Here is a 26,074-nt window from a genome sequence, read left to right as displayed (position 1 = left end):
CTAACGTTTCTTCAAATAAAGATGTATGTGTTAACCCAAGGGACACGTAGTATCATCTTACGTTTAAAATGCAACGTTACAAACTATCCGGATGGTTAAAATTGTAAAGTTAAGAGTTTAACCGTTTTATTTTTTCAAATGGATAGTAAAAAAACTGGTCTCTTTGGGAATTTACCTGTAACGCCGCTGCCATCTTCTTCTTCTTCTTCTTCTTCTTCTCCTCTCGGTTTGATTTATTGGTGGCAAGAGTGGCAAGAAATCGCGAATTTGCATTTTAACCCTATAGACTTGCTGTTGTACACGCCCAAGTCATGACACGAGAGGTCATGACACGAGAGGTCATGACACAAGAGGTCATGACACGAGAGGTCATGACACAAGAGGTCATGAGACGAGAGCCTCCAGTCTGCAGCCATACCCGTTCGAGGCGGACCACGGTAAACTACCATCAACGGCGGACCACGGTAAACTACCATCAACTGACACTTTGCAGTTTTCTGTCCCTGCTTCTTGATGTTTTTCTGTCTCTGTCTGTCTCAATTTCTCTCTGTCTCTCTTTATGTTTCCTTTTCTCATATGGATTTCTGCAAGTGTATTATGTTGATCTGTTCTGTACGACATCTATTGCACGTCTGTCCTTCCTGGAAGAGGGATCCCTCCTCAGTTTCTCTTCCTGAGGTTTCTACCAATTTTTTTTACCGTCAAAGGTTTTTTTGGGGGGAGTTTTAACCGCTGTGAGGGTCTAAGTATGTCGAATGCTGTAAAGCCCCTTGAGGCAAAATGTAATTTGTGATATTGAGCTATACAAATAAAATTGAATTGAATTGAATTGAATTGAATTGAATTGAAGTGAGTAATTGTTGTGCTGTTAACGAAATAACTCTGACTGTATTGTTCAAATAAAAGTTGGAGATTAACTACAACCTTCTTCATTTTTTTGACTGTTTAGTGTATACAAGGAATTAATATAAGTCCAGGAACAATGACCTGGTCTTGTTCTTATTTAACTTCTCATGCCTATGTTTGAAAATAATAGACTTAGATTTTGGAATTTAAGTCATAATATTACAAGACTAAAGTCACAATAGAATAGATTCTTTAAAGTCCATAGGCTACTGTATCCGATATTTTTTTGTAATTGGAAAAAGTTTTGACTGCAGTTGCTTTATTAGCTTCACAGAGAACACAGATATGTGGGATATGCGTTGAAGGTACACAAAGTTTTGAACATGAGCAGAAATGTTGCTTAAACACATACAGTATTAACCAATAAAATACTGGGGTTTATTGATAAATTCGAATGAATTTATCATTCATGTGAATAACGTACAGACACAAAAAGGGACTGAGGAGTAAATCACGCCTACATGTGTGCTGACTCAGCAACAATAACATTCCATTTTATTTTTAAATTTTGAATTGTCACCTACTGCCTGAATTTTGTGTTTTCCTTTACATCAATTACACCATAAACTGGTATTTTAAAAATCACCAGAATGCGGGAAATAAAGTGTTTGACACCTAAAACCTATGCCCTTGCTTTATATGTTGCACCCTCAAGCAAAATATACTGGGACTGGTAAATGATCTAGTCGACTCAGCAAGGCCAGGAACACCTTACAGAGACTTAACAACATCTGGAAGTCGGCCCAGTACAGCACCAACACCAAGCTAAGACTGTACCAGAGCTGCTATACTCTGGTACCCTGTCCACCCTGCTATACGGCTCAGAATGTTGGAGAACGACAGAAAATGATCTCCACAAACTGTCAACCTTTCACACCAAAAGCATACGGAAGATACTGAGAATATTCTGGCCCCAAACCATATCCAAGGAAGAAGAGCTGAAGGTCCTGGGGAACCTGGGGTTCCGTAAAGATGCTGGCCCAGAACAGACCGGAGGGCAGTAAGCCTAAACTAAATGATCTGCAGACGTTTATAAACCCACTTCCAAAATTTTGGCAAGATGGGTCCTTTTGTCTTTGGATATTTTGATGATTGAGAGATACTTTCCACTGAAGGTGTAGCCATTTTTAATCTTGCAAAGAGGAAACAGAGATCACTGTGGCAAACTTTCTCCAGAAGCAGCTGGTCTCACATTGTCATCGCAAACATGAGATATAATGGCTCACCAACCTGTACAGCCCACTAAAATCCAAGGGATTCCTATGCTGAACATGAAATGTAATAATTGCTTAATATAAAAACTGACAATCTGAAAAATTATTTTGAGGTTGATTAAACACATTTCAAAATTATAAATGACATTTATCCTTCTAAAGAATTACCAAGGCTAAGTTTTAATATTGATCATATGGGCTCATTTTGTGTAAATGATATTGAAACCACAGCCCATATATTTTTCCCATGTAGTGCAATACATACATTTTGGCTCGGCACTGAAAAATAGATAAAACAAAATATCTCATTATTTCTTGCTTCTGTCGCTAGAGACATTATTACATTTGGTATGATCTTGAAGAACAAAATGCAAACTGATGTAATTATATGTCATACATTAGAACACATGTGGGAACCTCCCACAACTTTTTTTTTCTTAAATACAGTGTAACTTTACATAAAATCCTTAAAACTGGGTGAAAGTGAAAGGAATAGGAGCATAGAAGTTATTTTATTGTATTTTATTACTTTTCCCTCTTCTGTTTTATACACAATTCCCATTCAAATCTTACGTTAAAAGCAGTTCCTTCCTGTACTGTGAGATGCGTACATTTGTGTACTTTACTGTTGTTCGCTTTGGCAGTTTCTTTGTACTTTCCTGTACTTAATGAATGTGATTCTTGCCATGCTTGTTTTGTACAATTTGAAAATAAAATAAAATAAAATAAAATAAAATAAATAAAAGGGAGAAAAAAAACGTTAGCTAAACGGAAGTTTCAAATAAGGCCTGTCGTCACTTCCTAAATATAAAACGGAAACTGGCGAGTAACGTTACACGAAATAGAGAAAAGCGGCGAGAGGTGATGCTTGGACGAATAAATAATCAAATAACTTAACAGAAACACTAAGGAGCTGCTTTCAGTTGCGTACTTTTATATAGCGCTGTCGACGGAAGACCCGCAACAATGTCTGCCCAAGCTCAAATGAGAGCTTTGCTCGACCAGCTAATGGGAACAGCGAGGGATGGTGAGTTGCCGTAGCATGCTAGCTGAGCTAGCTAGCTAGCCAAGATGGAGCCACTGCTGCGGCTGGCTTGTGTTGGTGTGTGATGGACAGACCTGCATGAATGGATGTATTACTGCAGAGGGCTGTGTAAAATACAGTAACGTTACATTCAAGTAGACTTTACGGATTAACGTTAGGATTTAATGTTTGTATCCATTTTGGTTAAATGTAATTTAAATTGTAACGTTTCTAGTTTCGCCTTTGCCACTTTTAGCGTTTACTAAATTCCTAGCTGGTGGCTAACTTAGCTAACGCTAGCATGCTACCTAGCATTAAACGACATACTAACGTTACAGTATATAAACTCCTGGCATTAATCCAGTGCTAACGCTAAGCTGTCAGTGGATAACGTTAACGCCATTGTGCTTCTATGGTAATAGTTATAGTTGATAAATTTTAAGGGCGTGGGGCACATTAGGCCTACCAGCTGTTGCTGAGTTAACCGTGTTGCTAACGTCAGGATGTGAGAAGTGCCTGCTGTATATGCATTAAAACCTCAATAGTTCAACGCCACTAGTGTTTAAAGAAGCACTAAAAGTACTTAAGTAGTAGTAAAGGTCCTATGTTTGTAATCTTACTTAATTTAAGTATTATTAGGACAATGTGTTTTGAGTTTCAGAAATTAAAAAACACTTAATTATGCAGTACAATGGCCCCTGTCAGTGTTGTTTTACATTTTTTTGTAATGTTACTTATTATTATCAGTGCATCAATGAGTGAGCAGTATTTTAATGTAACTGGTGTAAGGAGGGATTCATTTTAACTACTATATATACTGTTGGGTAGTTTATTTCAGAAATGTGTGTCACATCCTCCATTTTAAGTTGATCATATTGTTTTGTCTTAATCTTAGATCTTAATAAACTAAATAAGTGTAGCTGTCAGATAAATGTAGAGAGTAAGGTTGCAATGGTATGAGATTTTCAAGGTGTAACAACCTTGTCAAAAAACATTGCAGTTTTACAGTATCATGGTGTATGGTGTTATTACTATTATAAGCAGTTACAATGACCCTTAAAGGAATGAAAACAGAAGGTTTTCTTTGGGTGAACAAATGCTTTATTATGATCAGAACTTGAAACCATTTTAATGAAAGTAAGCTTGCCTCTTAAATTCAGTAGAATTTCAAAGTTGCATAAACTGGAAACATTCAAATGAGGTGAAAGGAATTTCAAGTTTGTATTTGATTTTACTAAGCCATTGTATTTAAATAAAGATCATAATTTGGTCTTATTTGGCTGCTTCACAGTCTGCATTAACAAGAACAAGCTGTGTACATGTACTACTGCTTGGTATTTAAATTAATAATTAATTTTAAGTGATGCGTATGTGACATAGCATGTTAAGTACATTTGATAAACACAAATCTGCTTAAAAAGATATATTATCCTGCTAATGTAACTATTAGTTACTACTACTGCTGTCTTTATGGACACTTTGACGTGCTGAAATACAATTTTAGTAGCTGCTTCCAGCCATTTGGATACAAACATTAAAAGGTAGCTCAGCTGTCAAGTCTGAGTTTCATGGGCAGAAATGACAGCTTATTACCCCCTGTCATTTTATAAATCAGAGGTTCACTCTGACAGTTGATTGAATGGAGCTACAGCTTATCTTTTAACAAGTTGATGATTCGATCTGAGTAGTAGAGTGAACATGTGTTGTGAGTGTGTGGGTGTATGTGTGATGAGATTGATATCAAATTCTTCCCATACATTTGTTGCATACAAACTGAACAATTGTGGCCCCTTTATTTTATTCATTAAGGTTCAGTGTATCTTTGCCAGCCTACAACAATCTGCAAAGGAGTTGCAGAAAAGCCTCATGTTCATCGAGCCGTGAGTCACACATAATTTTTAAAGCTGTTATGATGAATATCCAAACCATTTGTTTGCCTTCCGGAAGCTATTGTAGCCTTTTTTTTTTAAATCACACAAATGGGTATATCTTCAGTGGCACTAGAATTACAATTTGGAGTAGTGTTATGCAGCTTGAGCTAAGACGTCTGGTCGCGCAGAATCCAAACGAGCAGTTTTCAGTGAGACGTCTGTTTTACAGAAGGCAATTTTAACAATCATCGAGAAAAGAAAAAAAAACAGCCTTTGCACACCTCATTTACAATCTGACTTGTGTATGACTCCCAACTTCTTACTACAGGTATGGGCAAGAAAACTGTTCCCATTTATACTTTTCTACAGCGGGTTTAAAATTCTGCAGCTGAGGTCTTGAAGATGCAGAAGGGTACAGTATGTGGTGCAGATCGCAGTGTGTATAAACTAATTTTTTTCCTTGGATTTCTGTTGTATTTTTGTTCTGCATTGTTTTCAATGTTTCATATTTGTAAAAGGCTTGGCTGGAACATTTGTCTGAAATGTTTACAGTTCTTATCACAGTCTTGATAGCAGTCTTTCCTGCATAGTCATATGCATTGAGACATAATGAAAACTCAAGATAGCTCTGTGCAAACTTGTTAATCAAGACAAAAATTATTTTTAGTTATTTACCTGTATTGTGCCCCATTAGCTTAATCTTATAATGCTCCACATTAACAGAGTGGACATTGAGCCTTATCACAAGTTAAACTGAGTTGAGGCTCTAACATCACCATATTTTTTATAGAGGTCTTGGGTAAGGTAAGCACCAAGAATAACAGGAAGGACCATATACACGCAGAGCCACATGTAACTTCTTCAATCTTGACACATAAATGGATAATAGACGTAATCCAGCAGAGGCACAGAATTTATTACTGGTAAATATATATTGATATACCGATGAAGTATGTCTAAAACTTTGTCAATCAGAAATAAAACAATTGGTTTTCACTCATTTATTTGGGCACAAAATGCTTGAATGCAGCTGTAGTGACACATATCTGCCCATTTAATGTTGTACAGTTACAGTAATGTATATTTAAGCACTGGATACTTCGCCCCAAATAACAAATATGTGAGGTCTTTCTCACTGGTTGCTTTTTGGACTGTTTCAGGGGATGAGACGCGACAGAGGGTCAAGTTCACTGATGATCGAGTCTGCAAAAGTCATCTTCTAAACTGCTGTCCACATGACATCCTGTCTGGAACTGTAAGTGGCCTAAAAATTTAGGTCTGACTACACAACATTTTTCCAGTGTCTATTTCACAAGATATCAGTAAAATGAAAGAAAGAAGGTTTGTGTAGTTTGAGTCATGTCTGCTTATGTTTTGGTGACAGCGTATGGACCTGGGAGAGTGCACGAAGATCCATGACCTGGCACTTCGGGCAGATTATGAAATTGCTTCCAAGGAGAGAGATCTGTTCTTCGAGCTTGACGTAAGTGATGTCCTGCTATAAATAATACAGTAATGCAATCATAGAATTGTGTAGTAAAACACAGATTAACTGTTGCTGTGGGGTGAGTGGGCGGCTGGCTTTGAAGACGCTGTTATTTACTGTACTTGCTGTTGCTTTTAGTATTACAGTCGAGGAATAAACAGCCAGTGACTGCAGTTTGAGCTCACATCATGTAGCACGACCACAATAACTGCACTGTTTTTAAATCCAATTCAAATGGTTATATTAGCTAATTTGGCTATTTTTAAAACCCTCCCTTGTTTTTGACGTGCACTGTAAAAACGGTATTTGGTTGATATGATTTGGAGCAGCAGATGTAAACAATGTAAATGCAGAGTTGACTGTAAAGTACAGCGACTCAAGTACGCCATTTTTGGAACCAGTTGATGTCACTCTGACTGAAGGGATTATTGACAATCAGCACAGCCCTACTGAAGGTTACCTGTGTGCCTTTGTATACAAAGCTATCAAGTTACATATATTAGTCTGTTTTTCTATAAACACATTTTCTCACTCCAAAAGGCTGTGGATCACCTGGAGACATTTATTGCTGACTGTGACCGGAGGACAGAACTGGCCAAGAAGCGTCTGGCTGAGACCCAAGAGGAGATCAGTGCTGAAGTGGCAGCAAAGGTGACAAAATATTTGTTAACCCGGACATTGTCTGCGTTTACATGCACACTAATACTCCACATAAGATTTTTTTTGTGGGTCATGTAAACACCATATTCAGTTTTAACGATTAAGACGCGGGATGTGATGGTATTATTCGGGCTTTACGGTCATTTTCTGGGCATGTATACAACACATTTGGAACATACATCTCAGTTGGGGTTGTTACTGCAGTGTGCGACACTCATCCTCTTGCCTGTTTCTGGTCAACTCTAAATGTTGTACACAAACCAACAGTTTGCAAGGCTGGAGTAAAGATGCTGGCCCAAAAGAAATGCCCACATTTCTGGTCGGAAAGAGACCTCTAAATATTATGAAAAACATGGATATCAGTACATTTTCGGATCTGTGCAAATATTGCAACACTGACCTCTTAAGAAGGTGGTTGAAAGAATTAAAGATGGAGGCTTTGTTCATGCAGTTGAACAGGTCTGCCAGCGTTGGAAAACGTTGAAAAAATCCTACTTTGACGCAAAGAAGTAAAATGGTACAAGCGGCTCCAGCCCTTCCCCTCAACCAAATTTTGATGTGACAAAAACAGCAATGTTAGGATGGCTGTATGTAAATGGGAATATTAGTGGAATATGCTTTTAGCTACAGCTTATTAGGAATGTTGTCTCATTTAGAATAATGCAAAACACAGATTATTTTGTGCATGTAAACGTAGTCATTGTGATACCAATGTATGACATTCACACTTGTGACGCACAGGAACTGAGTCTTTCACTCTCTTGTGTGTGTTGTCTGCTATAACGGTGTGTTTTTGGGATAGACACATCCGTTATAAATAGTCTTGTTTGTGCTGTGCTGCAGGCGGAGAAGGTTCATGAGCTGAATGAGGAAATAGGAAAGCTCCTGGCCAAGGCTGAGCAGCTTGGAGCAGAGGGCAATGTCGATGAGGCCCAGAAGGTTCTGCAGGAAGTGGAGAAGGTCCGCACTAGGAAGAAGGATGCAGAGGTGAGGAAGGAGTAATTGGGAGGTGCTTTCAGCTCGGGATGATGTGGAGCTCTTCCTTATATTTATAAGTCCATTTCATCCTTAAATGCATCCTTATTTTACTTTTTAATCTTTTCTCAGGAAGAGTACAGAAACTCCATGCCAGCCTCCAGCTTCCAGCAGCAGAAGCTTCGGGTATGCGAGGTTTGCTCCGCTTACCTGGGTCTCCATGACAATGACCGTCGTTTGGCAGACCATTTTGGTGGGAAGCTTCACCTGGGCTTCATCCAGATCAGAGAGAAACTGGACCAACTAAAGGTTTGTGCCAGACTGTCCCACCATAAACCCATTGCTACAAAAATCCCTAAATGAATTACAAGTATTTCTAATGATGAGTTACTTGGGGCGGACTTAGGTCCAGACAAAATGCAACAAAAAAAAAAAAAATCATATTGCCATTGTTTTTAACAGACATTAGGATATGAGTCATGATTTTAGTGAAAATGTTTTTTATTTGCATTTCATTGTTGATGTTCCCTTCCATCTGGAATATGATTTGTAAACCCAGACATCTCTATAATATCACAGTGCTTCATTTATAATGGTTTCCACCTCTAACTGCTACTTCGTTTTTATTTTGATCAGAAAACTGTGGTCGACAAGCAGGAGAAAAGAAACCAGGAGCGCTTGAAGAGACGAGAAGAGAGGGAGAAAGAGGAAAGGATGAAGAAGAGGTGAGCGCAGACATTTAAAATCCTCCTGACACACATGGAAGCTCATATTTTGGATGAAGTGTTTGTGCAACCGTTCAAACTTCAAATTGTTTTGTATCTGCTTATTCCACAGGACCAGATCACGGAGCAGAGAGCATAGAAGGTAAGAAAGTTGGTCCGTCTGTCCTCATTTGGAGTCAGTCAGTTGTTCTGATTAAAGACACTGCCTCAGGTAAATTATAACTGAAGTGTTGTGTGTCATTTCTTATTAGATCCCGTTCTCGTGACCGCAGAAGGAGGCGCTCGCGCTCCACATCTCGAGACAGGCGCCGCACGCGCTCGCGCTCCAGGGAGAGGAGGAGGAGGCATCGCAGCCGATCCCGCTCTCGCAGCCGAGGACACCGTCACAGCCACGAGCAGAGCTCCAGACACAAGTAAGTACACAGCGAAGTGAACACAGTTCACACCAAGCCCCCGCAGAGTGTGACTTCCAAGAAACGGCTCCAACACGTTTGTCACAAGATGCTCCTCTGTTGTTTTTAAAGAGACACGGTGTTGCCTCAGCTAACAAACTGATGTTTCACATTTGAGTGTTTTAATGTTTTCAGCAGATAAATAAGTAGGGTGTTGCTCTTATGTGGTCATAACTGTTGAATAAACGTGTCACTTTGTACACTCTCGTACTTCACTGATTATCTCGCACTGTCTCGTCCCCCAGGTCGTCCAGGGACCGAGAGCGCTCATCCAGAGACAGGTCACGAGAGCGAGACAGGAGGGACGGCGTCAACGGCAGGTCCGACTCCCGCCGGGCAGACGACAGGGACATGGGGGACCTCTGAAGACCAAACTCCATCCATCACGACACACGACCTCCTCCTGTCTCTCTCACCCGTCTGTCCATTTATAATAACCGTAACGTCACACACAGCCCTCGCCTTGACCCCTTCGTTCTCCCGCCTGCCTCCTTTCTTTGCTTTGACAGTTACTGCAGCCGACCCAGAGTGTACACATACCTGAAATATTGTATGGGTAAAATATTCTAGCATCCAGATATATATCGAAGATTGCATTTGGATGGGGGGATTAGTTATTGATCAGTAGTGGAGTGTGTTGTAATACCCACATCTGTGATTTGGTGGCTGTCTGTATCCAACACATCTAACGTCTTGTTACCCTACGAGCAAACAGACGGACGGTCTGCTGGACTGAAGCATAACTGATCCATTATTCTTTTATTATTAACTGATGGTCTTTTGATACAGAATCTGTCTGAATATCTTATATATCTGAGTATGTTTCTGGCCTACTGATTGTTGTGGTCTGAAAAACCTTGTCCCATCAACAAGTTTTCTTTTCCGTCAAATTTCACCAGCTCCTGGTAAACTGCAGGAGTCGTCGACGCTCCAGTTCGAGTGCAGTTCATGAATGTCTGTCCATGTTCTTATTTTGTCCAGTACTCAGTTTGCTAAAGCCCAGGTAAAGTTTTAGGAACCCAATTCAAAACCAAGAGGTTTTAAAGTTGCGAGTATAAGAATCGACCATCGTCCACTTTTTTATTTTAGATAATCAAGTTTTATTTTCTGCTGCCGGAAGTGAAGGGAATCCGTTTGAGAGTTTGGCCCGTGTGAGTTTATGCTTGTTTTGAGTTGTATTGGTGGCAAATCTTTGTTTTTTTTTAATTTGTTTCCACCTTGATTTCTTTTATTTAAAATAAATGGTAACTTCAAAGTTTGTGTCGGCATATGAAGCACCAGGTTCATAAATGATACATTGGAAATTTAAAGCTATGACTGTATATTAACTTTATTTTGGCCCATTTTGGACAAATTCCTCCTGAATAGATTTATAATTGCAAACAGATTTTAATGGATGCATTGCTTTACCTAATGTGTGAAGTCATCTGTTTATGTTCTGCTGGAAATCTTTCTTTCACGTCTCGATTAAAAAAAACAACATCCCAGCATTTTAATTTTTATTGTCTGCCAAGGTCTTGTCATTGTCAAGGCATGTTAATAATTATTCGACAAGTGTTCTACAAACAAAGATAAATACATTTTAAGTTAGTCATTAGCTACTAAGTAGAGATGAGACCAGAAAACTATTCACATTAAAATCAACAACATACACTTTAAAATATTTCATCAGCACAGCGGCTGCTTTAAATATCTGGTTCGCTTTGGTTTTAAGACAAGGTCATTATAGCACAATAGTCCTCACAGACAATGTTAGATGGTCAAGCCGCTGTTGCATGTTTGTTTACTGGTGAACAGAATTAATAATTGAGCAGTTCACTCTCATGTGACAACACGACCAGATAACACAATCCTTCATCTGAACCTCTTTCATGATGGCGACGCCCGCTGCTGCTGCTCACAACGTGCTGCTCTCCAGTTTCAGATCCACCTTCTGTTTCTGTTTCTCCATGACAGCCTCCAACTCCGTGGCCCGTCTGGTATCCTGCAGAAGCAAAAAATAAGGGCAGATGAAAATAAAGGGTCTTTTTTTTTTTTAAACAAACGCTGTGAGGTAATCAGAGAAATTAAATATCATTTAATTTAAGTGGTGGTAAAAGTATAGACTCTTCCAACCTTAACATTAAGATTTTAAATGGGTCCAAGTGTATTCACTGTTGGATTGTTTGTTAATGTGGCAGCTAACCAAGTAGACTATTAATAGTTTCCTTGATAGCTGACAGGAAGTAAACAGGGACCAAACCTGTTGCCTTAGCAACAGAGTAGTAATGAAGCAGTCTGTATATTTCAGCATGTGATATTTGTACGTGTGGCCTTCAAGGCTGAACACAGACCTCAGTGAACACTTCTATTAATAACACAGCTAGAGAGCAGATACATAATTTAACATATGCAGGTTTTAAAGAAATTCATTCGAGTACTGTGCTTAAAAACACTGAGGTACTTGTACTTGAGTATTTCTATTTTCTTGAACTTTATACTCTTACATCTACTTGACAGCGTCAGTAACAAGTTACTTTTCGTACTTAATTTAACAATACAAAAAATAATAGTAATAAATGATGGTATATCATTTAGGCTTTATTGGTTCCCAGGAGAAAATATGAAGTGTATTTAAATAAATTAAAATGATCTCCACGTGTACTAGCTGCAACATTACAGTGATTAAGGCATCAATGCATCTATAATTATGGCCTAATATTATATTTTATTCTGAAATGGGCCATACTGCATAATGAGTTTTTTACTTTTGGTCCTCAAAATAAATTTTGATGCTAAAACTTTTGTTCTTTTGCTTATGTAACATTTTCAATACTTGTAACAGAGTATTTCTACAGTGTTGTATTGCTACTTTTACACAAGTTAAAGATCTGAGTACTTCCTCCAACACTGCATGACAGAATAAACAGACTCACAGTAGCATTTTCATGCTCACAGAATAATACTGTATAATCATTCCATGTTAGTGACTGTAGGTAAATTACATCTTTGGTAACCAGTAAATGATGCTGCGGTTTGTTTCCCCAGGCTCCAGGCTGCATTTACAGAAAAATTTAACATGAACGTAGTCAGTTTTCACACAGTTCATTTTCCAACCACCTGATTCTGGTTGACATATCTAAAAACTATAATTACTGCATTTTTCTGCCAACAAGACTGGATATATTTGACTGTGAGTGTTACCATCTTCAAATGATGTGCCTAACTTGCTGTGGCAATTTATGCAAAAAATTAAGCATCAATTTTGCAACCTGAAAATATCATTTGCTTTCAAAAGTTCAAATGAGTTTTGTGCTCACTCAATAATTTTGTTATTGATTAAAACAGGGAAATAAGGTCCTACTTTAAAGCAGCCGTATTGTACTGTATTTACCTCCAGCAGTGATTTCTGCACAGTGAGCTGGCTGTACACTCTGGCGCCCTCGTCTGGAATCACAGCTAGTAGCTCGTCCTTGGTGAGGGAGAAGAGCTGGGCGCCTGTCAGCACTCCCAGACATGACACCGTTCTGCGGGACAGAAAAATACAAATGACTCCACAGTCATTATCTAAATGATTCAAACTCTTGTCAAACTTTGCATTATAAAGATATATATCCAGGCTTAAGCTTATAAATCTAAATTGATACAGGAAATCATCTGTACAGTGTAGTTAATTACTCTTATCTTTAAGCTGTTTTTCACTGTTTTAAGAACGAGGTGAGCTAGTCTGTGTTCAGTAGTTGAGACGTCACTCACGGCTCACTGAAGCCTTTCCCTCTGAGCCAGTTGGCCACCTCGTCTGGAGGAGAGTGGTAGTTCAGAGGCACAGAGGTCTCTGAGGAGCGAGGGATGACCAGAGGTTTGTTCAGGTTGGCCTTTCCATTGGTCAGCCTCTGGAGCAGCTCGTCATTTATCAGCATGACTGAGAAGATAAAAAGTGACATCATTGAGTACATAATGTTTTGTAGCTTTTTGGTGTACTTGGCATTTGTTTATTAATATGTCTTTGTGCTCTCAAAGTGGAACACCACCTTAATTAAGATTTCCAATACATTATTTCCATGATCTAATCTGCATGCAATTTTTCAGTATGACAACTACACACACCAGGTCCATTGTGACTTTTCCACTTTGCCGAGTCCCATTTTCGTCAAAAAAAGTTTCCTCCTAAACAGTGCCAGTGTCCACTCCACACAGCAACAACAACCTACCTCAACAGAGAGCGTTATCCTGAAAACAAGCAGCCATTGCTCCGAGGTCCTGTTTCTACAAAAACATACACTCTCCCTGCTGTTTCAAAGATTCACGGCCTGTAATCAGTCGACCCTGCTTCCTCATGTTTCACACCCTCTTCCCACACTTGACTGGGAGCATCTATATTTTATTATATTATAAATGACTGATGTTCGGTAACTTATCACTATGGCATCACTGTTCCAAACATCGGACCTACCATCTAACAAACAATCACCCCCCACCCATGACAAACACGACAAGCATGCTCTTATTAGAGGATTGTAATCCATGCCTAACATGTAACAGTAAGTAAGTGCATATCAGCTGGATTGGTATCTTCATTGTATCAGCTGAAGCAGAAACCAAATTGATAAGAATGTTCTCCACTTTGGCAGCTAACTAGATATGACCTGGAGGTATGGCATCATTTGGAACAAAGGATTTAGTTTCCGCAGGTGGAAATCAAGCAGCCAGGAACAGCAAAGCCAATTTTACATAGCCACAAAATGTAGGATTACAACATCTGGGTCCGTCACGTGATGCTACTGGGGCCAAAAAGACTTTTTCCCATTGACTTTCATTCTGTAAATCAGTGGATACATTTTTTGGAGTGTCACAACCTCTGTGAAATGTCTAATAACATTTAGAAAGTCTAGAAGAGCTGCACAGTTCTATCATTTTATTCCCATTCAAGATAGTGGAGCACAAAACCGGAAGTTAGCCGCTCAGCCGGAGGAGGTTTGCCGCACCAGTGCACATCCTCTATGGGCCCCATGGTGCGGAAGATCTGGGTAATTTCCCACAAGGGAAATCTAGCTTTTTTGCCTCATGCACCACTGAGCAACTTTCATAGAAATGAACAGGGCCCCGCCTTCAGCAGTGTATCCAGTTCTCTTTATACATCTATGGCGGACATCCACTGAAATCAAGGGCCGCAGAGGTGTGCAAGCACTCATAAGAACCCACAGAATCATTTTCTTTAAAAATACATTTTCATGCAAATTTTTTGATACGAAACTCTGTACTTGGTGTGAAATGTGAAACTTGTGATGTCATAGGGAATTAAGTTTAAAGCTGCTCCATCGACAATGAATGGGAGCCTGATTTGGGGGGAACACATAATGTTTGTTGTCTTTTTATACCCAAATGAGTTTCATCCTGTTGTAGTGTTCTCAACTCTGAAACAGAAAATGTACCCATATAGCATTCCCCTGGGTGCTCTCTGTGTCCTCTAGAACATCTCTCCCAATTCACTGTCTGTGGAACAGCTCCAGATTTGATACCCTATCACATCATAATTTGGGTTTTGAGACTCATGTGTTCATGTTTACTTCTATTTTTGGACTGTCTTACATCATAGAAATGACATGTATGAATTTTGAAAAAGGGTGTAGTTGCCCTTTAATCTCTGACTCACGCACACACACTCACAGTATCTGTGTCAGAGACAGCCCGGGACATTATGGCACCCTATGTTCAAACCACCTTATCACAACATTTTTGTGACACACTCACACCTCCTACACGAGCACATACAGCATCGTACCTTTAGTATCTGGGTCCTCTGCAGAAGGTACATGTTGGCTGTATGGCGGTAAGCTGCGTGGGCGCTGAGGGGAGTGAGTTGTGGCCTGAGGTGGAGTAGGAGGAGTGGGTGCGACTGCAGAGAAAGGGCGCTGAGAGGAGTGGAGGGGAGGAGGAACTGGAGCCTGCAGGGATGAGAGGCGGAGGGAGAAAAATTAAAGTGGAATTCACTCAGGTGTGTACAGGTGAGAGCATACCTCTGTGTGTGATATGTGTTTGTGTCTTACACGAGGAGATGGACTTGTGACGGGGCTGTCTATGTGAGCCATGGGGTCCAGGATATTGAAGGGAACAAAGCCAATCTGGTTGTAGCGGTTGCGACACTTCCACCAGCGCTTGGACGACTCAATCACCTGTCAGATGGAGGAGTTGCTGTCAGTCAGAGTACTGTTGGGTGTATCAAGCTTCATGATGGGTCCCTGAACGCATCATGAACATGTCTTATTATGCCACACTTCATTACCTCTAGTGTCTCCCCCTGCTGCACTGACAGCTCACTGCTGTTCCTGGCTATGAAGTCATAAGTGCAGCTGTAGAGTCTCTCAGACTGTGGTGGGGGTGTGCTGCCGTCTCTGAGAGGGAAGCAGACACTGTTAGCATATGGTCAGGGGGGAAAGTGTCAGAGCTGATTGATTGATTTCTTAAAGATGACCTACGTTTCATCACTGACATGGATGTCTTGAGGACCAGCTGGCTGTTGCTGCTGTGGGTGAAACCAGATGGACACTCGTGAGTACACAGCAGGCACACAGACAGGTAAAGTGTCATCATACAGAGGGATGGGTCAGGGGTGATTGAAAAAATACAAGACTCATACACACAGCTTGTGCAGTAAGAGCTGTATTTTTAAGTTGGGGGTGAGCTGTCCCTTTAATAATCAAAACTATTCCAGAAATTGTTGACAGCACAGAAATACAAGGCCATATTAGTGCAAGCACACTGAATACAGCTTGTATCTTCTGTGTGACAGAACTGAGGTGAACTGACAGCCCTACAGGGTATCTTGATATTTACGTGTTGTTGTGTGTCTGTTATTATGTTCAACCCCTGTGTTGTGCCTTTACACACATATTTTGAGCGCTCCTCTCCTCTGACACACAATGGAGGCGAGCGTCTAACCCATACCACGCGCAGGTATTCCATACCTCTTGCTTAACTTGGAGGGCCTCATGTTTGTGCTGTGACTCGACCGGATCCTCCCAAACCTGCCCGTCTGCCCTCAAGGCTTCTGGCTTCCAACCATCCAAGAACACAGGTGTGTAGGGTGCTACGGGCCCTCTGAGCTGAGAGCTGAGAGAGAACACAGAGTCACTGCATTAGTCCTTGGTGCACTTGGGTTTTTACTATGATTAACATTTAACAAAGTTCCATCCAGTTTCTGTAAGTTAATACAGTGCTTACTTTTAGGTTTTAAGGCAGCCAACAGGGGTGGCCCTAGACTTTTGGGGGCTCTGAGAAGGATTTGGTTTGAGGGCCTGCCATTATTGTTACATGTTCACATGGCAATGAACCAACTTGTGTATTGTAAATATTAGTTAAAGCACACGATGTACCAATAAGCACGTAACAAGTAAAGTGAGGCCTGTTGTTCCTTTTTGTCTGTCTCTGTCTGAGCTTATGTTTTTCAGTATTTGTTGTGAAACATGACACAAAATGTTTGTTTAGGGAGTTCAAATTTTATTTAGTTACTGTCTCTTGTTCATAAAAAAACCTTTCCTAGACCATGGGGCTGAAACAGCTGTATATATTGCCTAATGGGTGGGGCCAGCTCTGGCTACCAGCAGCCACTATTTGTGCTAATAATAAATGTCTTCACACTGGACCATTTCATGCCCTGTTGGCTGGAGGCAAATATTTATTACCCTTAAATTCCACATTGAAACTTTAAAAATAATACATGAAATGAAGCTTTTTATGTTACAAGAGGTGAATGAGCAGCCAGTATTTGATATGTATGACATGGGTGTAGTATAATGAATTAGCTCAGGAGAAGTCAGGCAAAATATGACTAAATATATGTCATGTTACCACTGTTAAACTGGCACACCTAGATATTGTTGGTACCGACCGTGGCGTCGTCCAGTTGGGACCCAGAGACGTCCACAGCTGCCTCTCCTCCTCGCTCAGGTTGTCTTGTAGGAGGGAGACAGCAGAGCTGGTCATAGCGGGGCTGGACACTGAGGCTCCGAGAGCTGGTCCCCCTGTTGTTCTCACCATCTACACACACACAGACATAACAAAACCAGTGTTCATGCCCCCGGTCTGCAAAAACATCTGATAATGACAGTGTAAAAAATTGCTAACTATTTCTGCTGATTGCAAGTTTGTACACGTCTCATATAATTTGATCATTTGCAGATGGCTGATACTTTTTTTCTTCTGTGCGGGCAAAGACACTCATAAAAGCCTAATGGATGCATCCACACACCCAAACAACACATAGTGACATACACAGGCTCAGAAATATGAGGCTGTTTCTATTCAGGTGTGCCAGTATACACAAATCAAACACACCCATTTCACCCTTTGATTCTCTCAGTGAGGCCTGATTCATTACTCATTACCTTAATGTCATATCAAACATCCACCGGGACACACCTGAAATTCCATGTGCGATGCTTCACATCAACTGCCAGGGTGCTCTCTGATGTGCAAATCTGCACGTAAACATATGTCTGGATATATTCCCCAAACTATGCCAACTACTCATACTTGATATATTTTTATATATTTGATATCTTTCTGTTTCTGCTGATTCGTGATATACTTCTGAATGCAACGTCAAGAGTAAGGCTACATCATTAGATTTTGAAGTTCCTTGAGCCCTAAAATAAAGTATGAAAATTTTATCAGATCTGATATTTTCTCATAACATTTTTGGCTTTTACAGAAAGCCATATTTGACCTACTTTTGACAGCTGAAATACACCCGCGCTGTAATTCAAAGCAGCAGTCAGGGGACAGCAATGTGACCTTTCAAGCAATAAGAGAGTCCAGCTCAAATCTAAAACAAATGCCGCACAGAGTGTGTACCAAGAACACATACCTGCATACAAATACTGCCACGTAAACCGGACCTTACAAATGCTGCATTTATCCAGGGTTTGGAGTTTCAATTAGGCTATCACGCGGGGAGCTGCCCTGTGTCAATACTGAGTGGAACTTGTAGTTTCTGTACTTTACTACACTGCCAACTTTCAATTATTACGACATGACACGTTTTATATTTGTGTTCAATACCAGCTCCGGGACAAACACACACCCATCACTTTCAGGTAAATAATCAAAATAACATCATTATATAACTTCATGTCTACAGATCTCCATCTTTGTCCTGTGGTCACCTGCTCCCATTTAGTAAACAATGTGACATCATTAGATTTATTTTAGGATATTCGTCATGTCCCACTCAGTCTTTTTTTTTTTTTTTCCCCGTGCTGCTATAAAAGACGAGGCCTCGTGTTTACAGCAATAGCAACAACAGGTGTTGCCCTTGCTCGCCTGACTGGTGGAGACGTAGAGGTTAAAACACTCACTATATCCAAAGGTTTGAATACATGATGAACAAGCTCCTCTGACGAAGGATTGGAGATGGCCGACTTTAGACGAGCCTGTAAAGAAATACATTGAGGAATTTAGTATGTATGTACAGTATGTAGCAAGATAACAAAAATAAAATACACATGACAATATACATGACATGTCTTCAGTTTTAGTCTTTGTCAATTAGGTCAAATTAGTCAACACAACAAGCATGAGGACGCATTGGTATGTAAGTTTATTGAGACTGGGATGACTACATGACTGTGAGTCATCTGCCTTGCCTATTGTAATATCTATTTTGGACTCTGGAATCTTGCCCCTGAAAAATTGCCTCCCATAATATATATATATATATATATATATAAACTAAAACTAATAAAGATGTAAGTAAAACAAAAAGATTTAAACACTAAGACCTGCGCTGAAAAGAGCAAACCAACTCTGGAAAGTGAAGTGAACTGAAAACCAAAATAATAACTGATGAAAATGACAAAACTATAATAACTAGACTGAATACACACCAGCAGGCTGAAGCAATATTTGAATTTCTGGAAGATATCGATGAACTCCTCTTCTGGTGGAGGACGGGCCTTTGCAGTGAGTAAATCTTCTGTTGTTCAGAAAGCACAAGAAAACAGAGCCATAGCTGTGTTAGTTCAACTTTCTAGTGAGTGTCATCTGCAAAAAAAACATCCATTCATCTTTTTTTACCTTCAGCACTTTGCTTTTTACTTTTCTTCTTCTTCTTCTTCCTCTGGTTCAGCACCGTCGCAGCCTCTGCGGTCTGCTGCAGCTTTCCCATGAAGCTCTCGATGTCATCGAAACAGTGATTGAGGATCCCCTGAGGAATGGAGAGTCAGATTGTTACTCTGTGCAGATATGAATTAAGGCCACAGGTGACTGCAAAGACACAAAGGTGGATGGTGGATGGAGGAGGCGTACCACTTCTCTCTCTGCTCGCAGGAAGGAGATATCGAGCCCGCCGTTCACGCCGTTCGCTGTTGCGGAAGAGAGGAGAGGATTCGGTTCATCCATTTTCATTCATGGCCCTGCTGCATTTGGAATCCCTGCCCCCTTTACCCTTGAAACCCACCCCCTCTTTAAACACACAAACACACAAAGCAATCACTGTGCTCCTACATACCTCTCACTTCTCTCTTTTCCTTCTTCTTACCTTCTCATCATTACAAATCCCTCCAAAATGCTTTTGCTTTTCAGTCCTACACAAGCAATCATGGGAAAAATAGTCTTGTTGTCTTACCTCTGAGTCCAGGGTAAGGTGGAGGGTTGGATGGTGGTGGATTTGGAGCATGCGGGAGAGGGGGGCTTGGGATTTCATAGGGGTCGATGACCTCTCCCCCACTCTGAGGAAGCCTGGGGAATGAGAGGAGAATTTCAACTCACACACAAACTACAGGTGAAGTTACACAGGTTGCTTTGACATTCACTCAGCACAATCACAGGAAACACCCTTAAACAAGTCAAACACACATTTGGATGGCAAACAGGCTCATCTTCATTCTGAGAGCCTCAAATGGATGCAGCCTCGGAGACAAGCTCCAACAGGAGGACATCTTTGATCAGTGAATCCAGCCAGACAACGCGGTCCTCCATCAATAGACATAACGTGATGCCGCTGAAATTCAATCCCTCAGCCCTTATTCCGTCCTGAAAGTACAGTAAACAGTCTGACTGTGCTTTCTCATGGCTTGTAGCCTTCATTGCACACAACACTTTGCTCCAGTCTCAGTTTTGCTCTTAATCAAATCAGCCAGCGACGAGCCAGTTCTAAAGGGAAAAGACTAAACTTGTATGTTTGCCTGCTCTTGTAAAACACACCTCAGAGCGCTGACTAAAACTTTACAGTCGCTTTATTGAATCAAAATCGAAACACATAAACCAAGCCATCTGTCTGTCTTACCACATGTCTGTCCTTCACACGTCCTTTAAAGAGAAATTTATCAAAGCAGGTAATCCGTTCAGGCCCCGAGCATGCACCTCACGGCCGTCATCCCTCCTCTGCTCTCTCTCTTTGCTTTGTGTCACAATGGACTTGTTATCTCTGTCACACCTTCCTAAGTTATGTGCAAACCGGTAAAACGGGTCTCTTTCTCTCTCAGCTGTTTACTCTGCCCTTTCTCTCTCTCTCTCTCCCTCTCAGGCAGGTGGATGGTGACACCAGCCTGCTTTGATTCAGTGGAAAATATGACATAATGGCAGTAAAAAGAGGAGAAATGCAAACAGTTTAATGGGAGGTCGGTCTGAATGATGAAGTTTTATCTGTGTCTATCTTTTGTTTGGCTTCCCATGAACCTCCTGCCATACAATGTGAAGGCAAACATACACACACAGAGACAGAGACATGCTTTCTTCCATTAAAACCACGATAAAACATTGAAAGTTATCACTTAAAAGCTTCAGTTTCCACAAAGAACTGACATCAGCTGAACGGTTTCCAGTTTTAAAATCTTCCTGAGAGCCGTTTTGATGTCTTGTGACCATGACATTTACTGTACCTGAGGGCAGCAGGGAGATTTTGACTCCTGCTGGAGGAGGAACCTGAAACCGCTCTCGCGATGTCATCACAGATTTGCTCTGCCTGTGAGAATGAGAATCAGGAAGTGGCATCACTTGTAAAACTTGAACCAGGGCTGACGATTCATACTGCCTCACTGAGTCAGACTGGAAAAGCTGCTCAGGAGCTGGTTGTTACTCACCTTCACAGTCTCACAGTTGAAGAAGTGAATGTCCGGCTTCTTCTGGTCCGCACTTTGGCAGACCAACAGGAGGAGGGATGGGAAGTGTTTTTCTGTGTTAATGGCGTCGCAGCGGTAGATGGACTTGAAAGAATACTTCTCCAGTTCATCCTGCACAAGCAAATGAATTTGAAGGTCATCATGCATGAAAATATGAGTGGCATCTCTAAGTTAAGCACTTAGAAATCTCATCTACATCCATTTTAATCATTCACAATTCACAGGTCTATTTGTGGACCATCATGCATCTGTTCTCACCTGGCTCTGTATGTCTCGGAGATGGATGGCATCCGCTCCCACATCCAGAAACATCTGCTGACTCCACAGCTTTTTGTTCTGAGCCAGGAAGGAGAGACGTGACTGGGCTTCCTCAACATTCTGCACATCTCCATCCTGGAGGGAGAACGTCAGCAGGTGCTGCAAGCAGAGAGAGAGAGAGAAGGATGAGGACGTGAAGGAAAAGGCATCTTAAAAATATTGCTCAGAGGCAAAATGTAGTGATGAGACTTACATTAACAAGGTGTCGTTTGATGTTTGTCATCTTTTGTCTGGTGAGAGAAAAAGAAGAGGTTTAAGTGAGAGCAGCTTTCTATTAACATGCGTTATAATAAAAAAAAACATTTCCACCAGTGTGATAAAACTAGAAACATCCTGTAAGTCATTATTATGAGAAACTTTCTCACAATAACCAACTCATGAGTCTGATACTACGTCAAGATTTTGAGATACTAAATCTTTATTTTTGAGAAACTTTGAGATACTACAATATAAATTTTGTGAAACAAGGTCATTATTTTGGAGATGCTCAGTCATTATTTTGAGAAACTATGTTGTTATTTTGTAAAACTAAGTCATTAATTTGAAATATTAGCTCTTAATTTGGAACTACTATTTCATTATTTTGTAAAACTACGTAATTAATTTGAAATACTAGCTCTTAATTTGGAAATACTGTCATTATTTTGTAAAACTACATAATAATTTGAAACACTAAGTCATTATTTTAAGAAACTAAGTCATTAATTTGAAATACTAACTCTTAATTTGGAAATACTAAGTCATTATTTTGTAAAACTACGTAATTAATTTGAAATACTAAGTCATTATTTTGAGAAACTAAGTCATTATTTCGAGACACTATGTCGTTATTTTGTAAAACTAAGTTATTAATTTGAAATACTAGCTCTTAATTTGGAAATACTGTCATTATTTTGTAAAACTACGTAATTAATTTGAAATACTAAGTCATTATTTTAAGAAACTAAGTCATTATTGTGTGAAACCAAGTTATTATTTTGAAATACTAAGTCATTATTTTGAGAAACTGTCATTATTTTGTGAACCTATGCCATTATTTTGAAATACTAAGTCAATGTTTTGTGAAACTTTGAAACAGTAAGTCATTATTTTGAGAAACTAAGTCACTATTTCAAGACATTATGTTGTTATTTTGTAAAACTAAGTCATTAATTTGAAATACTAGCTCTTAATTTGGAAATACTGTCATTATTTTGTAAAACTACTTAATAATTTGAAATATCAAGTCATTATTTTAAGAAACTAAGTCATTATTGTGTGAAACCTAGTCATTATTTTGAGAAACTTTGTCATTATTTAGTGAATCTATGCCATTATTTTGAAATACTAAGTCAATGTTTTGTGAAACTTTGAAACAGTAAGTCATTATTTTGTAAAACTATCATTTTGAGAAAAGTAAGTCATTATGTTGAGATACTAACAAATGACTTTGAGAATGTTTCTCCTTATAAAGCGATACTAACTCATTATTTCGAGAAAGTTTACCATTATAACGACTGACAGGATGTTTTTTATTCTTATCACACTGGCGGAAATGGGCTCCGATAAGATCAAGAAAGAAGGGGACCAGAAAACATTTCAGGTGGCGTCACAGAGAGAGCCGTCAAAGCACCTTCGATCCACTTACAGACAGTTCGACTGATACTAATGATGTTGTTTCAAGGCGAGCAGCCATTTAATCTTAACCAGTCTTTCTCTAAACTAACAAATTGTAACCAGTGCCTGCTAAGAAACACCCTCACTCAATGTTTCCCCTCCCCTGTTTGAGCATACGTCTGCCTCTGCTTCAGTAATGTGGGATTACATTGTGTATGTGAGTGAGCTACCCAACCAGTCTGACGACAGTACACTGTATCTCACCATTCAATCTCTCTGCAGCTCAGTGGCCATTAGTGCTGGAATCACTAGTATCAAGACAGTGAGCGTCCAGTATCACTTACACTTCCTTAAGACTGGTTTCATCAAAAATACTTCATCAAAAGTGTTTCCATCTTGTTTGTGCAAAGAGGCAGAGCCACACTGGAGTGGTTGGTGTCACTTATAATGATGTGGTATTTCAAAATAAAAGCCTGGGCAAAATAAGCATGGTAATTTGTGTACACTGTTCTTAACTTAAAATACATTTTCTTAGATCTTGACTGAATTCCTCTATCAGCATTACTGAGAATCAATGTCCCTGTACAAAAGCAAACTACCTCAGAAATCTACCTCAACACATCAGCCAGTTACACAGTATCAGTCATCTAGAGCATTGTTATAATATACCGTATGTACACCCAATTGGTCATATCTATATTACAACACAATCTGGGTCATGTTTGGGTCAGAATTTTGCAGAAATAATAAAAATGTATCGCAACAGGTACATGACCCACAACTCAGTTAAGTGGAAAGGTGTTTTTAATTTTAGTGAATTCACATTAGCAGTTTGAAAAGCCATTAAAACAGATGAAAAATACTGAATTAGCAGCATGTTTTTCAGGGAGATAGACAAATCACTGCCCATAATTCAGCACAAGCTGCATAAACAATATCAAATATAACAAAGTTCCATATGTCTCTCAGTGTCGCCTCTGATTCATAGTTGCTATACAAGCCCAGATGAATTTAAGAATTATGTTGTTCTAATGTTACAAGTTCAGACTACAACAGAGACTGATGATTGAAAATGAATGTTTGGTCAACTTACCAAAGTTGATAGGTTTCCAATACTTAATTCCCGGTGTCAACGGCTGTGTATGTGTGTTTCTAGAGACAGTAAAACCTGTCCTGTGTCTCAGTGTAACTCACTCTCTTCTCTCTGGTATTGAAAGGTTTTACAGAGCAGAGGTGTGTCACCTTGTGACGTCCCGCCCAGTCGACTACTTCACCTTAGAGATAAAAATATTTACTCATTCTCTCCCTTGTAAAACCACATACTATCAAGTGCACGTATTTCACACTGGGAAGCATTTGGGAACATTTTGCAAGCTCATAGCTACTACTTAAATAAAACTTACAGAAAATATTGCTAGAGCAGTTGCTTTATGTAGATTTCATCAAGTGACTGATAACTTTTTAAATTGCAGCTGTTCACAGTTATGGACATCTACATTCTTCAAATCTATACATTTGTCTTTAAAGGTCCAGCATGTGGGATTTAGTGGCATCTAGTGGAGAGATTGCAGAACTGAAACTTCTCCCATGTGCCAAGCATGTAAGAGAACAACAGTGACTGACACAAAAACATGAATGGCCCTCAATAAGGTCGATGTTTGGTTCGTCCGTTCTTGGATACTATAGATCATCATGGCCGTTCCAGTGGCGCCAGCAGTCGTAATCCTGTACGCACCGTGTTTATCAACCTATCTTGAAAATAAAATTGTGACAAAAGCAGCAGATCATGTCTTTGGGTTCTTTTTTACTGATGAATGTGCCTGCGATGTATTTTTTGCCTGTGTCCACTCACTCACCCAAATACATTTGGATGTCAGTGGTCAGTGTATGATAAACATATTTTGGTGCTCAATGACGATGATAGTAATATTGTGTTACTTATCTAGTGTGTTAGCAAGCAAACATAGTTAGAAATAAACAAACGAAAACAACTGAGCATTTTTAAGGCTTTTGAAATAAGAAAGTGAAACAAGTCTCAGCAGCGACGAATATGCAGAGAGCTGCAGTACGAGCACAGAGTCTGTTAACGTTACTGCTGCTAGCATTAACGTTATGACAGAGGCTAGCAGCCAGCTACATGTCCACGTTCCACCCGCTTTGCAAAACGATGAGCCCCGGGATCATCATGATATTGGAATTGATGCGGAAGCCATTCTGCAGGAGTTTGATGGAACAGAGAAACGCAGAATGAACTTCAAATATGTAGGAATACTTCTTTATTTTCTCATCTAGCCTTTTTATTGTTTATTGTAGCAGCTTGGTTTGGGCTTTGTGTTACATATTGTTGCTGTATATTTTTATACCTAACTGATGATGTTGATGTGATGCTGCCACAAAATGAAGGAAAATGTTGTCTGCTAAACACCTGTATGTTTCTCTGGCATATATTCAGTGTTTTATATTGTATTCTATTATTTTGCTGGCTGTTGTTGTCAGGTCTGTTGGCTTGTCCTTAAAATGTGGTAGGCTAATCAGAGTTTTGATAGTGCTGTGTCAGTAATGTTAATGTTAAGGTGCGGACACACCAAGCCGGCATCAAAGACCTAGCGGCGACGAAAGGCAACTGTTGCGTCGTCTACGTCGCCTCACATCACCCTGTGTCAGTTGCATTTGAACACACTACACGGACTACATCCGACAGCCAAGTAGCACATACGTTCTGCGCCTGCGTGAGAGAGAGAGCGGAGTG

At 39.9% G+C, this 26,074-nt stretch overlaps 2 protein-coding genes across 8 annotated transcripts; one reads left to right on the top strand and one right to left on the bottom strand.

Moving 5' to 3' along the window:
• The first annotated feature begins 2,929 nt into the window (after positions 1–2,929).
• luc7l (LUC7-like (S. cerevisiae)) lies at positions 2,930–10,800 on the top strand. 3 transcript variants are annotated; one of them, XM_050059603.1, is made up of 10 exons: positions 2,930–3,147; positions 6,176–6,270; positions 6,400–6,498; positions 7,042–7,152; positions 8,005–8,148; positions 8,269–8,445; positions 8,773–8,861; positions 8,974–9,003; positions 9,113–9,274; positions 9,559–10,800. In XM_050059603.1, the coding sequence occupies exons 1-10, from the start codon at positions 3,087–3,089 to the stop codon at positions 9,677–9,679; spliced, it is 1,089 nt and encodes a 362-aa protein (XP_049915560.1). In that variant the 5' UTR covers positions 2,930–3,086; the 3' UTR covers positions 9,680–10,800. The 3 variants fall into 3 exon arrangements, with proteins under 3 accessions (XP_049915560.1, XP_049915561.1, XP_049915559.1); XM_050059604.1 differs by lacking the exon at positions 2,930–3,147 and adding an exon at positions 4,975–5,024; XM_050059602.1 differs by lacking the exon at positions 2,930–3,147 and having other exon boundaries at positions 5,434–6,270.
• Positions 10,532–24,531, bottom strand: LOC126399555 (epidermal growth factor receptor kinase substrate 8-like protein 1). Of its 5 annotated transcripts, none has more exons than XM_050059597.1 (19): positions 24,419–24,531; positions 21,923–21,959; positions 21,670–21,828; positions 21,373–21,522; positions 21,172–21,254; positions 19,917–20,029; positions 19,598–19,653; positions 19,367–19,496; positions 19,177–19,265; positions 18,649–18,723; positions 17,160–17,329; positions 16,258–16,402; positions 15,769–15,815; positions 15,576–15,684; positions 15,340–15,465; positions 15,075–15,237; positions 13,049–13,214; positions 12,687–12,819; positions 10,532–11,297 (listed from the first exon to the last, which is right to left on the bottom strand). In XM_050059597.1, exons 2-19 carry the CDS (start codon positions 21,950–21,952, stop codon positions 11,211–11,213), a joined length of 2,031 nt encoding a protein of 676 aa, XP_049915554.1. In that variant the 5' UTR covers positions 21,953–21,959; positions 24,419–24,531; the 3' UTR covers positions 10,532–11,210. The 5 variants fall into 5 exon arrangements, with proteins under 5 accessions (XP_049915554.1, XP_049915555.1, XP_049915556.1 ...); XM_050059598.1 differs by having other exon boundaries at positions 15,769–15,812; XM_050059599.1 differs by having other exon boundaries at positions 17,181–17,329.
• Between the last annotated feature and the right edge of the window lie 1,543 nt (positions 24,532–26,074).

This window comes from Epinephelus moara, chromosome 13 (assembly GCF_006386435.1).
Source record: "Epinephelus moara isolate mb chromosome 13, YSFRI_EMoa_1.0, whole genome shotgun sequence".
NCBI classification, from domain to species: Eukaryota; Metazoa; Chordata; class Actinopteri; order Perciformes; family Serranidae; genus Epinephelus; species Epinephelus moara.
Note: the sequence above shows the minus strand (reverse complement) of the source record. Positions and strands in the feature narration are given on the sequence as shown.